This window comes from Stigmatopora nigra, chromosome 23, assembly GCF_051989575.1.
Source record: "Stigmatopora nigra isolate UIUO_SnigA chromosome 23, RoL_Snig_1.1, whole genome shotgun sequence".
NCBI classification, from domain to species: Eukaryota; Metazoa; Chordata; class Actinopteri; order Syngnathiformes; family Syngnathidae; genus Stigmatopora; species Stigmatopora nigra.
Genome location: NC_135530.1, coordinates 7336376 through 7351002, shown reverse-complemented (window position 1 = coordinate 7351002; position 14627 = coordinate 7336376). Strand labels below are relative to the sequence as shown.

The following is a 14627-nucleotide window of genomic DNA, read 5'->3' as shown; positions in this document are numbered from 1 at the left end:
TGTGATGTGGCTCTTTGCGGTAACACAGTAAAAAATGTGGCTCTTTGCGGTAACACGGTAAAAAATGTGGCTCTTGGTCTCTGACTGGTTGGCCACCCCTGGCCTAGATCAAGGGTGGGTTCGTGGGCCGCTTTAACGTCAACTCGATTTCATGTGTGCCAGACCATTTTAGATATCTTTAGATTTATTTTATAAATGGATTAAATGAACTTGATTAAAGCCCTGAATATTCAGTTAATATATTTTTAGATTTTACAAAATGATTTTTGAATGAAAAAAGAAAGAAAATATGGATTAAAGAAAAATGCAATTACCGATTTAAAAGTGAAAATCAGGAAATGTCACATATACATCTATACTCGTCATTTGAATTTGATCCTAAAACAGAAAGTCGGCACTCATGATTCACTTTCCCGGGCCACTAAAAAATATTTGGCGGGCCAGATTTTGCCACCGGGCCATTAAAAAATATTTGGCGGGCCAGATTTGGCCACCGGGCCACCACCTTGACACCTGTGGCCTAGATATTCTGTCCATCAAAGTCATGGACACAATCGGTGACATATGGCAGCCCTGGGGGAGTTCAACCCCCACCCACCTCAGTGACTTCCACTCCAGAAATAAGAGGATCCCATAAGCACAAACGACAGTCAGGTACGTCCTCCCACCCAAAGAAGGAGGGATGCCACCCCCTCATCCACCGGGGTAAACCCCAACACACAGGCACCGAGCCGGGGGAAATAAGTATGACCACACCTGCTCGGCCCCTCTCACCCTGAACCAGTCCAGAGTGGAAGATTGTCCGATCTCCTTCGAGAGGATTGGGCACGAGGAGACAAACAACCATGCACGCTCGCACTCTTACCTAGTGTCAAATCAGCCTACCATGCATGTTTTTGGAATGTGGGAGGAAACCGGAGTAACCAGAGGAAACCCACGCAGGCCCGGGGAGAACTCGCAAACTCCACACAGGTGGACATGACTTGGATTTGAACCCGGGAGCCCAGTGCTAACCATTCAATCCACGTAGGGCAGCCTGGTTAATTGAATTGAAAGCTTTGATGATTGTCATAATGCAAGTTGGTGTGGGCGCAAGGGTGAGAGTGTTTCTGGGTTGCAAACTATATTCGCGGTTCACACAACCTGCTTTCTTGGACAACACTTTATTCCAAACATTGAAAGGGGCACAATATTGAATACAAAACACGACATTTCCAAAACAAAATGAACAGTCATTAATATTTACTCGGCCAGCAAACAAATGGGACAACCTTTAGAATCACGGAACAGAAAAACATGGAAGAGACAAGCCTACTGTGATGTTTCCCACAAATAGGTAAATCTGGAAAGGGTGCCCACTTTTTGGTACCACTGAGTGTGTCACGCTTCAATCAAGAGGAGGCCTAAAGTCATCGTTGCTTTCTCGGGCGTCGGGAAATTTTGCGTTGGCAAAACAACTTGGGTAAGTCATTCAAGTAACCCCCAACACCACATGACAAAGCTCCTGTAGGCCATGTACTTGGTGTCCTGGTATCCCTTCATTTCTACATTTGTACTAAGTATATACATATATGGATTAAAGTCGATTTACAGTAATCCCTCGAATATCACAGCTTCACTACATTACAGATTTTTTGTTTTAATTTTAAAAAATGTGAAAATCCACACTGAAACTCCAAAGCGGAAGCCACTCCCCTGTCCTCCGCTTGCTACTAGGACTCATTTATTGGTCAATTCTCATAAAACAAAGAATAGGAACATCGGTGCATTTGTAAAATCCAATGGGTAATAATGAGATCATGTGCTTCTCACACAATTTGTCATAAACTGCTGATTGGCAAACAAGCTACTGTGCTTTCCAAAACCCAAAAATTGGAAGTAACCTTCTGGGCAACATAACAGCTTCACGATAACTAAGAAAAAAAATGTCAACAGAAATCATTTCTGAAATCTTTTTCAAAACACACAAAATGGACAGAAAAGTGAAACATGCTGTTGACCAGACGTCAAATTAAATCAAATGTTTTGTGTGTCAGTCCCAAAACAAACACACAGACATCAAAACTCTACTGGGATTATTTCTGAATGCAAAAGAAATGGGAAAAGATTCCCAACTATTTGAATTGAGACAGGATCTCGAACAGGTAGAAGTCAGGCTAGGGGAGCACTTTTCAGTGTTTTCAGCCCACTTTGAGGTCCGTCCATTTCCGGGTTCAAGCTGGTAGAGCGGGTGTCGGTTCCGGTGTCCCAGTTCTGCCAGCAGACCAGGAGTGGTTCTTTCTGCTGCTGGCCTACAAGTTTTTGTTGGACCAGGACGGACGTCTCGGGATCCCCTCCATTTTTGGCAGTTTTGCTTTTAAAGCCTGACCCTGTGAGGGCGCCCCCTAGTGTCAACAAAGACCATTTTATAATAGATGTTCAATGGCTCTTCAAATCTCAACTACTTAATTGGGTTTGTAACTCATAGATGTCCGATCCATTTAAACTGGGACGGTGGGGGGGTATCGCCGCTAACCATCTCCTTGAAACGGATTGGATGTCTATCTTCGTCAGCGAGTTAAACAAGTTCAAATGTCTCACCTTCGTACTGCGTTTACGTTTGCGTTTGGTCTTGCGGGTGCTGCTGGTTCCCACCGGTTGTGCGTTGAGGGGGAGCTGGACCGGGGAAGGGGGAAAAAATATATAATGTAACTAGTAAATGACTAATAACTATTTGTACTAAAGTAAATAAATGTATTGTTTGCGATATTAACAGATGATCTATTCATGTCATTAGTTTCGAAATAAATGTTGCACACGTTTGCGAGTGGTTTGATTTACACCAGCTGAACAGCAGTAGTTTGCCCTTTTTTGGCCTGACTAAAATAAGGAAAACATTTTGACTTGATGCTTTTTCCGGCTTGCGTATCTTACTTGATGAGGGACAAATTGGGATGGCACCGGCTTACATCCAGGCTGTAAAAGAAAACGGGTTTTTTCCTCTTAAAAAAAGACCCAACATTAAACCGAGGTTGTGTTTAGTATTCAAAAGTGTGCGTCAGACCGTGTACACGTTATCCAGTGTGAGCCCTCGATTGGCCTCGGGTCGAATGGCCCAGTATGAACCCTTCCCGTTGGGCATCTTTTTTCGCAGCAGCATTTTGCGTTTGAAGACTCTGCGATAGATGGACTTCTGCCACAAACAAAAAAATATCACTGATTGTATTCATCGTAATGGAATGTAAGAGGTGGTAACCACCTTCTGTCTGCGCTTTTTTCCGTCCCTGAAAAAGTGAAAGTGACACTGGAGCCACTCGTAGATCTCCTTGAGTGTCTTTAGGCCATCCTTAGTACTGTTGATGGCAAACTGAACCATGGAAGCTTTGGAGAAGGGCAGCCTTCTAGGCGTGGCATCATTTGGCCTTGCGTCACCAGTCTTCTGGGTCTGAAGACGACAGCAACGAAGCAAATATGGTTAGTTGCTTAAAATCACAATTTGATAACTAGTAAAGGATTGACTCCAACTTGATGCCAGATGGCCAAATATTTCATTTTTTTCATCCTTCTGATAGTTCAATTAGATTGAAGAAATTGCCTCAGTTGTCAATTGTTCTTCCAACATGTTGACTGCAGTCGGATTTTCCTCCTTAGACTCATCGACAGCAATTGCCGGTGGCAAAGCATCGTTCCTTTCCTGTACGTTGAGCATGCCGCTGTGGCCAAAGGAGCTTTCATTCTCCACCATTTTGACTGAAAAATGTACACAAACAAATTAGACATTGTTGATTAGCTGTTTTCATAGAATATTTCTGAAAATACGTATTACTGTGTTAGGAAAACGGTAGATGATCGGATGAATATTTAGTTTTCCACTCCCTATTGAACTCTTGAAATTCATCACTTATCATGAATTCACTTCTTCACAATTTTTTTCATTATTATTATTCATATAATATTTCTTTTATGAATTTTTTTTGTTAGTTTCTAAAAATATGAAAATCCATGCTGAAACAAGCAAGTGGAAGCCACTCCTCTTCCCTCCGCTTGCTTCTAGAACTCAGCATTGAAGTAAAAAAATAAAAATAAAACATATATATACATATGTATATATCTATCTCTCTCTCTCTCTCTCTATCTATCTATCTATCTATCTATCTATCTATCTATCTATCTATCTATCTATCTATCTATCTATCTATCTATCTATCTATCTATCTATCTATCTATCTATCTATCTATCTATCTATCTATCTATCTATCTATCTATCTATCTATCTATCTATCTATCTATCTATCTATCTATCTATCTATCTATATATATATATATACACATACATACATATATACGAATATATATATGTATATATATATATATATTATTATTATTTTTTTTTAATAGGGGTGATCCTATTTTTTAGTTTTCAGTTTATCACGGCCATGTTTGGGCTACATTAAGCGCGATAATCGAGGGAATACTGTCATCAGTTTTTATTCATTAATTTATATTAAGCAGACAGAAACTATTTTCCCGTGACCGGACGTCCGGCGACCAAAAGACCAGTTATAACTGTAGACGGCTGGTCACAAATGCTCTCCATCCATCCTCATTGAGTTCCAGCTGTTTTGCAAGGAAGAATGAGGAACAATTTCAGTCTCTGTGTGCAAAACTAAGAGAGACTTACCCCAAGTGCAATGTTCCCTCTAAGCTCCGCGCATGCGCACTACACTGGTCTTTTCTGTGCAGCAGCAATCATATGGTGCGCAGTAAATAAAATCCAAACCAATGATGGCACCGTTTACACGGCAGCCAGTGCCAGTAGCTCTGTCCACTAGTATGTTTTTCATGTTTTACAGCCCTTCTATCTTTTTTTTTAATTACATTTTAAATACATACCTTTTCACGTTACTGTGCAAATAGAAGAACAAGTGGTGAAATCAAGTGAGAATTGTCTAAATCTACTGTGTGGTTGTGTGCGTGTCTGTGTGTCTAGTATGTGTGATCTTTGGTCTTCAACCTACACAATAGACCAGTGGTTTTCAAAGTGGGCGGTACCGCCCCTTGGGGGGTGGTGTGAACTTTCAGGGGGGCGCTGACGAATAAACAGGCGAATGGGGGGCGTTGAAATAGTGAAGGGGGCGATGGAGCAATTACAGTAAAATGTGACGTTGGTGTTTGTAGAAAGACCGGAAAAATTGATTGTCTGTAATAAAAAGTCGACAAAAAACAAGCTTTATTGAAACAAGAAACGTTGTCTGCTCGAGCGCTCACGAGCAGCGCGCATATACCGTATATCACTAATTGTCGCGAGTTTATCGTCGATGCAGGCGACTGGGGAAACCACCACCATCCAGTCAGCCGCAGAGGAGCACACAATAGCGCGCCGGCAACGCTTAACCACAGACGTATGCGCACAGCGACCGGCTTAATGCATCAGCTATCAATTTTTATGATTCGAGGTAAACTGCGCATTGGTCTATTAAAAGAAACGAAATTAGCGAATAATATCTGAGGCGCCTGTCTTCTATTTATTTAAGCTTCTCTCCACATGCAAGTCAGTTTTTATAGCTGCCAGAAAGCAACTATACGTGCGCGATTTTGGTTACTCGTTCAGTTTTACAATTTATTTCAAGTTCAGTTCAAGGTGTTGTAATTGAAGAATAAATGATAACCATTTTTGTTTATTAAAATTGTTTTTTTTAGTCTTCAAACTGTTTGTGATTGAAGAATCAACCAATTCTTGTGACATTTAGCAATATAGTCGTTCTAGCGTTCGTTGGAAAGGGGTAAAGAGGGGGGCGTTGGCATTTTGGCCCGGCGGTGAAGGGGGCGGTGGCCAAAAAAGTTTGAAAATCACTGCAATAGACTATAAATGGAAATTAGCCCTTGGCTACAATCTTACATATATATGTTCATTAGCAGGAATATAAATACGTTCGCATGTGCTATCCCTTAATAAATAAATCAATACATTAAATTCAATAAATCATTTGATCGAGAATAAGAAGTGAGAAGGCCAGATGTGTAGAATAAGGTCAAATTTAAGTCCAATTTGTGCATATTCTAATGGCATTTAGAAGATGTTTTATTCATAGATTTTTTTCATTCATTTTCTCAACCGCTTTATCCACTTTATCACTCGTGGAGGGTGCTGGAGCCTATCCCTGCTGACTTTGGGCCAGGAGCCTATCCCTGCTGACTATGGGCCAGGGGCGGGGGACACCCTGTATCGGTCGGTGGCCAGCCAATCGCAGGGCACAAGGAGACGGACAGCCATGCACACTCAGACCCATGACTCGGGGCAATTTTAGAGTGTCCAATCAGCCTACAATGCATCTTTTTGGGATGTGGGAGGACAATGCAGTACTCAGAGAAAACACACCCAGGCCCATGGAGAATTTGCAAATTCAACACTGGTGGACCGATCTGGATTTGAAGCCAGGGCCCCAGAGCTGTGAGGCCGACGCGCAAACCACTCATCCGCCGGGTGCCCCATTCATAGATATTAATAGTTACATTTTATTATTACTAAATCATTTATGTATAGTAGACATGCACCTGCTTATGGCCGGTGTGATACTGGTGTGTGTCCATAGCGAGCAATGATGTCACTCACACTGCTACTCTACTCAGTGTGCTCAGGAAGATTGTCTTTCTGCCCTGGCAAACAAACAATTAGAGGGAACATTGCCCAAGCGCTACCAAGTATCAATGCAAAGGGCTCGAATAATAGTGCATGCCCCACCTTTCAGTTGTTTTGGTTCAAAAACTTTAAGATATCCAATCAATTTCGTTTGATGACACAATCCTGTCCCACTTGTTGAGTTTCCACCCCAAAAAAAAACATTTTGGCATACGTTTGAATCCTGAAATGCGGCGAAAGATTGAAAAGTTCAAAGGGGCCCAAATACTTTGGCAAGGCACTGGAATAATGCAAACGCTTTCTCGCCAGCATGGCTTTTCACATGCCGTTTCAAAGAAGACTTACCGCCAAAGTTTTTTCCAAACTGAAAACATTTGCAGTGTGTTTTGTTTCACGTTCATCATCAGTGTAAGGCAAGTGTGACACGTCGTTCTCGCTACCTGAAAATGAAGCGTTGAAGTCGTTCACTGGGACGCTGTCCAGAGGTTGCGCCTCGCCGGTGATCTCCCGAATGACTTCCCTCGGACAATCCAGCTGCTGCGGCTCAGCATCAAGACATTTTCTGGCATCTGCATGATACAAAAAGACCAAATAAATGTTCCGTAAAATACATGAGGAAAATTACTGTGTCTGTTTGGATTCCTGCCATGGGCACGGCCATTTTGTGACACATTTTTGTCTTCGGTGCATGTGTACTTTTACTTGAGGGCACCGCCATTTTGCACCAAATATTAGTTTGGGGGTTTTTTTACGGTGCGCAACAATCTTGTTCTGTTTGGGATTTCGTCTGTTCAACGTCTTTGTACCGGGACACATAAAATAGTTCGCCATATCTGTGTTTGGTATTACGTTATAACAGTATATCTTAATTAAAAGTACACAATAGTACTCTGCCTGCTACAGTAATACCTTGACATACGAGTGCCCCAACATTGGATTGCTTCAGCACCGGTGATGACGAAGGCCGACACACGGCAGCGTTGAGAGGGAGCTGGACCAGGAAAGGGAAAAAAATATATATAATGTAACAAATAAATGACTAATAACTATTTGTACCAAAGTAAATAAATGTCTTGTTTGCGATATTAACTGATGATCTGTTTCGAAATAAATGTTGCACACGTTTGCGAGTGGTTTGATTTACACCAGCTGAACAGCAGTAGTTTGTCCTTTTTTGGCTTGACTAAAATGAGGAAAACATTTTGACTTGATGCTTTCTCCGGCTTGCGTATCTTACATGATGAGGGACAAATTGGGATGGCACCGGCTTACATCCAGGCTGTAAAAGAAAACAGGTTTTTTCCTCATAAAAAAAGACCAACATTAAACCGAGGTTGTGTTTAGTATTGAAAAGTGTGTGTCAGACCGTGTACACGTTATCCAGTGTGAGCCCTCGATTAGACTCGGGTCGAATGGCCCAGTAGGAACCATTCCCGTTGGGCATCTTTTTTCGCAGGAACATTTTGCTTCTGGAGAGTATTAAATGGATGAAATCCTGCCACAAACAAAAAAATATCACTGTTTTTATTCATCGTAATGGAATGTAAGAGGTGGTAACCACCTTCCGTTTGCGCTTATTTCCATCTTTGAAGAAGTGAAAGTGATACTGGAGCCACTCGTAGATATCTGCGAGTGTCATTTGGCCATCCTTAGTACCGTTGATGGCAAACTGAACCATGGAAGTATTGGAGAAGGGCGGCCTTGTAGGCAAAGTATTGGAGAAGGGCGGCCTTGTAGGCGTGGCATCATTTGGGCAAGCGTCACCAGTCTTCCGGGTCTGAAGACGACAGCAATGAAGCAAATAAATAAATAATCACAAATTGACGACTATTAAAGGATTGACTCCAACTTGATGCCAGATGGCCAAATATTTCACTTTTTTCAACCCTCTGATAGTTCAATTAGATTGAAGAAATTGCCTCAGTTGTCAATTGTTCTTCCAACATGTTGACTGTAGTTGGATTTCCCTCGTTGGACTCATCGACAGCAATTGCATTGTTCCTTTGATGTATGTTGAGCATGCCGCTGTGGCCAAAGGAGCTCTCATTCTCCACCATTTTGACTGAAAAATGTACACAAACAAAATACGCAGTCACACTGACCTTTTTTTATTTTTTAAGGCAAGTGTGACAAGTCGTTCTCGCTACCTGAAAATGAAGCGTTGGATGAAGCGTTCACTCGGACGCTGTCCAGAGGTTGCGCCTCGCTGGTGAGCTCCCTAGTGACTTCCCTCGGACCATCCGGAGAATCCGGATGCTGTGGCCCAGCATCAAGACATCTTCTGACATCTGCATGAGAAAAAGACCAATTACATGTTCCGTAAAGTACATGAGGAAAATCACAGTGTCTGTTTGGTTTCCTGCCATGGGCACGGCCATTTTGTGACATATTTTCATCTTCTGTGCATGTGTACTTTTACTTAAGAGCACCGCCATTTTGCAACAAATATTAGTTGGTTTTTTTTATGGTGCGCATTAATCTTGTTTTGTTTGGGATTTTGTCTGTTCAACGTCTTTGTACCGGGACGAAAAAATATTTCACCATATTCTGTGTAAGGTATTACGTTATAACAGTATATCTAAATAAATGCACACAATAGTACTCTGCCTAATACAGTAATACCTTGACATACGAGTGCCTCGACATAGTTTAAGATACGAGCAAAATTCTGAGTAAATACTTGCCCTGAGTACAAGCAAAATTCTGAGCAAATATTTGCCTGAACCTGAGCAAAATTCTGAGAAAATATTTGTCTTGAGATGCGAACAAAATTCTGAGCAAATGTTTGCCTTGAGATACGTGCAAAATTCAGAGAAAATGTTTGCCTTGAGAAGTGAGCAAAATTCTGAGCAAATATTGCCTTGAGATACAAGCAAAATTCTGAGAAAATATTTGCCTCGAGTTACGAGCTAAATTCTGGGCAGATTTTTGCCTTGAGATACAAGCAAAATTCTGAGAAAATATTTGCCTTGAGATACGAGCAAAATTCTGAGCAGATATTTGCCTTGAGGTATGAGCATAAGAGACAGCCAAGTGGCCGAGACGCGGGAGGGTGCTAATGATAACAGCGCACTGTCGGTCTTGCGTAAAGATATTTACGAGCGCAGGTTGCATTTTTTACTGGATAGCCTCACCGAGTCGACAATCTGCTAAAAAGCCAGTGGAATTTACACGGACTTGAAAGCAAAAAAGATACCAGCGAAACCCTTCCAAGCGGGTCGAGTAAAACAAGAAGCAGGAAGTTCGGCCTCGAAAGCCGCGGTGGAATACATGAACACTTTTGTTTTGGTTATGGCGCAAGAAGGTTTAAATGTAGCGTAATGTAACATTAAAAATAATAAGTGTGTGTGTTGGGTTTATTCTGTATTACTATTATACATATAGTTGTATTAATTAATTTCTTTGTTAAATCATTCTCTTATTATTCTCAAAGTGTTTCGAGGTCACAAAAAAACGTCAAGTCCTCTCGAACCTGGACTGCTTGTCCAAGGATTGTTTATACAAACAATTCACCCAATCTGGGTCTTCGAGATTCGTTGGTCCCTTTTCCAACGAGGCCAGGGCCATTTGGCCAATAACAAGAATGTTGTTCCTGTCATTTCCAACATAGTGGCTATACCTCGTGACGCACTTTGGGTTTTTCTTTATGTAATTGTTATATGATTTTTAGGTCAAATGAAGGCGTGATTGTTTTAATCCAAATGTTGTTAGGGTTAGTCTCCTGTCTTGTTATTGGTAAAATACTTTGATTGTTATTGTAGTTCCAGATGTTGTTTTTACTCATACGTGATGAAATGATCAATAACTCTGTAAATTGTTTTGATTCATGGCAATAAGAGTCGTACGAAAATGTCTATTCGCGGAGATGCTCCGAAGTTGTAGGGGGAACCCTTGCTTGTTGAATCTCCCCTTTGAGGTTTTTATCCGTGATCCAATCTATTTAATTAAATGTCAATAATTGAATAAGATGTCTGCCTGCAGTTATTGATAATTACGAACAAGGGTAATTATTAATGAACCTAACAGTGTGTATAGTAATCTATGTTCAATTTAAAGTTTATCCGTATTTTAAGAGCGCGTCCTTCAAGTCTCTCTCTCGTCCGCGCCGTCAGTCCATTCTGAGTAAGGTCACATTTTAGCATCGAAGATCATAACCACTAGATAAGTATTTGTTCCTTTGTGAGTAGGGGCTGAATTAGAATCAATAAAAAGATGTTTTTTCATTGTAATATTCTGATTTTGGTGTTTTTTCAGAGAGTGCGAAGGAAGGAATTTCTCTTTAGTTCATCTTCATGGGAATAATTGATTTGAGATACGAGTACATTGACATACGAGCTCTGTCCCGGAATGCTCGTATCTAAAGGTATCACTGTACTCCCGCATTAAGTTTGTTTTGTTTGTTGATGGTAAGATAGACGGTTTACCTGCCCTACAGGCACGTGGCTTAAATGTTAAGTAGAACCCTGTGGATCAGAGTTCAAACGTTTTTTATTCTAGATCTACCTTTCAAGGAGCCACCATTTTGAGATCTTTACGGGCCACAGAAAAAGCTCAGGGGTATGTGGGTTATCAATCAATCATCATATCCATTTTTTATACATTTCAATACGAGGATGAAATCTGACAGTCATGTGATCTACCAAGTCGAACTTGGCAATCGACTGGTGGATCACAATCGACGTATTGAGCACAGCTGCTGAAGAAGCAGGCCCACTTAGCTTCCTGTTGGGTTTATTCTGTAATACAATTATAAATATGTATGTATTTAATCATTTCTTTGTTAAACCATTCTTCCAATTTTCTGAAGAGAACACGGGGTCGCAACCAGTCGAGTGAGTCCTCATGCCAAGGACTGTTGACCTGACATCTCACCCAGTCCCGGGCTCAGAGGACTGTTGATCTGGGTTTGCAGCGAAGAGTCGTCAAGGACTCTTGCTACCAGCAGATGATTATCAATCACTTCCAGGAACACTTGCATAGTGTTCCTTCATCGTGACGCACTTTGCGCTTCTTTATGTAATTGTTAGGTAATTGTTATGTCAAATGAAGGCGTGATTGTTCTAATCCAAATGAAGTATGTTTTTAGTTTGCTCTTTTGTTATTGTTAAAATACCTTGATTGTAGTTACAGATGTTGTTTTTGCCTACGCATGTTGTATTAATCAATAACCTTGTAATTGTTTTGATTTATGGCTTTAAATCCGTACGAGAAATTACTGTTCTAGGAGATACTTTGGAGATCAGGAGGAAGTCTTGATGTATCTTCCCTCATAAGGTTGTTTACCAGAAATGCCTATTTAATTAAATGTCAATAATTTAATCAGATGTCTGCCTGCAGAGTTTAATAATTATAATAAAGGGTAATTATTAATTAACCTATCACTTCCTTTGGAGTTTTTCTGCTAGCATAACTCATAGCCACTTGGACAAAGGTGATGAAAGACAGCACATTGAACACACATTGTCATTCTTCAAGGGCTCACCAGTCAACTTGATGATGTCCGCCTTCTCCTCACCGACGCCCAGAATGTTGTTGAATGTTGTAAATGGGTGCTGCTCCTCAACTTGGATGAGATGCTCCTCTTGCTCCTCTTTTACCTGTACGGACCCTTCCTCAGTCACCTTAATGTCTTCAGCCTCCGTCTTGATGTGAGACAAATCTTCTTTCTCGGGCATCTTAGGACCAGGTGCATGGCGGATGGCTGAAAGATAAGACTACAAACACGCATGGGCTGAATTTGATATCTTCATTTGCATTGTTGTGTCCCCAAACTCAATTACTGCTGAAGAAATAGGTCTCCAGACCACCTAAAATAGTCAAATAATCGCTCACTTAAAAAAAATGACACAAATTCTGCGGAAAATTTCATTAAAATAACCTTTATGGCTTCGGCCTCCGTCTTGATGTGAGACAAATCTTTTTCCTCAGGCTTCTTAGGACCATGTGCATGGCGGGCAGCTGAAAGATAAGACTACAAACACCCATGGGCTGAATTTGATATCTTCATTTGCAAAGTTGTGTCCACCAAACTCAATTACTGCTGAAGAAATAGGTCTTCAGACCACCTAAAATAGTCAAATAATTGCTTGCTTAAAAAAAAAAAGACAAATTCTGCGGAAGATTTCATTAAAATAACCTTTATGTCTTCGACCGCCCTCTTAATGTGAGACAAATATGGAACATTTCATTAAATGAGCTCCTGTATCCATTCATTCATTTTCTCAACCGCTTATCCTCACAAGGGTCACTAGAGCCTATCCCAGCTGAGTTTGGGCACGAGGCGGAAACTAGAATAGTTTAGCAAAGAGAGTGGCCTAAAAGCCTAAATTGCCTGGCATTGTACACCCACGTTGTTACAGTTTATAACCTAACTACTCTTCGAACACCCACATTGGAATACTCCAACAACAATAAAAAGGATTATTCATGCAAATCAAGCTATGTAATGGCGAAAACGTGACGCAAATGGGGCACGTTCGCTGGTTACCAAAAGCACGAAAATCCCACAAATCCCATCGAACTTGATTAAAAGTCGGAACAATCGAATCTAAAAAGCTCCCAAAATACGCACCTGTAATGTTTCGTAGAGCTCTTGACATACTTTATGGTGTTGCCTCAGCTTCGCCATACATAGCGCGTGTCTGTCCATCTTTTCAAAATGATTACCACGGTCCGAGCAAGTATAGCCGTAAAGGGAAAAGAGGGCGGGGCCAGTAGTTGACTCTTGTCCGGAGAGAAATATTATTCAATCGATTTTTTTTTTCTGAAAATGAACGGTGTTTCATTTTTTTTTTAAATGTGGAAGAGTATATGGCGTGACTAAATATACAAAACCAGGACTTCTTTACTTAAAAAATATATTTTTTTAAACCTTGATTTACAAAAGTGAAATAAGGCATGTTGAAGGGACTGACCATTCATTGATGAAGGAAATTCCAACTTTCAAAGATCGTCTGACCGGGTGGGAATGGGCATTTCACGTTGAATCTCACTTTTAATTTTGCTTGGGTTGGTTCAGAAAATGAGATGTCATCATTTACACTTAAATGTATCGTTTATATGATCAACCAAGTCTTGTATGCATATGTTGTTTATTCCATCCACACTTACCTTGAAACCCAGAATTCCTACATTCTAGCTGTCCAAGAAACCTGAAAGATCTCAAGGCCTAACTACAAAATCAAGTTAATTAAAAGGCTAGCAACCCTTGGAAAAATCCTGATATGGAAATTCCTTTGGAGCTGAAGCCCCACTAATATTGAAATGAACTTTGGGAGCTAAAACTGGAGTCAGATCTACAAGAAGTTGTCTTTTACCTTGTGAATATAAAGAGAATCCACCATTGAAGCTTCAATAAAGTCTTGTCTGTGTTTTTGTCGCTCATCTCCCAAAATCCTTCAGAGCAAAAATAAGAACACTAATAACAGGTTATTCAAAGCAATCAACTCAACATGGTTCAGAGACAGACACAAACATGAATCGTAAAGTCCTGCCGGCAAGTTACTTTTTTCAATGTCCAAAAGCACATGGTGCAATGAAGTTTTTAATACACAAATATAAAGTGAATTTCCCCGCCTGTAGCGCATGCTGTGTTGATTCAAAGGTTGAGCCAGGAAGTGGAGAGACCAGATGAAGTCGTCTTTGTCGCTGCTGTCGGGTGCTCTGGCAGACACATTGGTCGCCGGAGGTCAAAAATGACACACCAACCAGGAAAGCAGCCAGCTATCAGTTGAAGGTAACTACGTCCCAAAATATGCAACACAGAAGATGGTTCTCCTTCCCAGGGTGACGATTGATGTCGTGCTAGACCTCCAAGACGCTGCCTTTGAAGTTGATCATTGTATTTCTGTATAGGCGCCAAAACATGGTGTATAGTAGTAATAATAGGGGTGACCCTGCTCCGCGATTTTTCCATGATCGCGGCCATGTCTGGTGTACATTAATCCGCTATATTCAACGGATTACTGTACCTATATATATGATGCTAAACATGATTTTGAGAGATTC

General features: G+C 40.9%; 1 protein-coding gene and 1 long non-coding RNA gene across 5 annotated transcripts in view; one reads left to right on the top strand and one right to left on the bottom strand.

The window, feature by feature from the left end:
- Positions 1–14627, top strand: part of LOC144181124 (uncharacterized) — an 87462-nt gene that overhangs the window by 24473 nt on the left and 48362 nt on the right. The gene's annotated exons all lie outside the window — the stretch shown is intronic.
- Positions 1148–13318, bottom strand: LOC144181106 (uncharacterized). Of its 4 annotated transcripts, none has more exons than XM_077709406.1 (16): positions 13192–13318; positions 12499–12591; positions 12103–12334; positions 8768–8908; positions 8540–8682; positions 8182–8397; positions 7987–8115; positions 7858–7899; positions 7530–7611; positions 7061–7189; positions 3575–3729; positions 3239–3424; positions 3044–3172; positions 2914–2955; positions 2581–2655; positions 1148–2384 (listed from the first exon to the last, which is right to left on the bottom strand). In XM_077709406.1, the coding sequence occupies exons 1-16, from the start codon at positions 13267–13269 to the stop codon at positions 2292–2294; spliced, it is 1965 nt and encodes a 654-aa protein (XP_077565532.1). In that variant the 5' UTR covers positions 13270–13318; the 3' UTR covers positions 1148–2291. The 4 variants fall into 4 exon arrangements, with proteins under 4 accessions (XP_077565532.1, XP_077565533.1, XP_077565529.1 ...); XM_077709407.1 differs by having other exon boundaries at positions 1148–2369; XM_077709403.1 differs by having other exon boundaries at positions 1148–2655.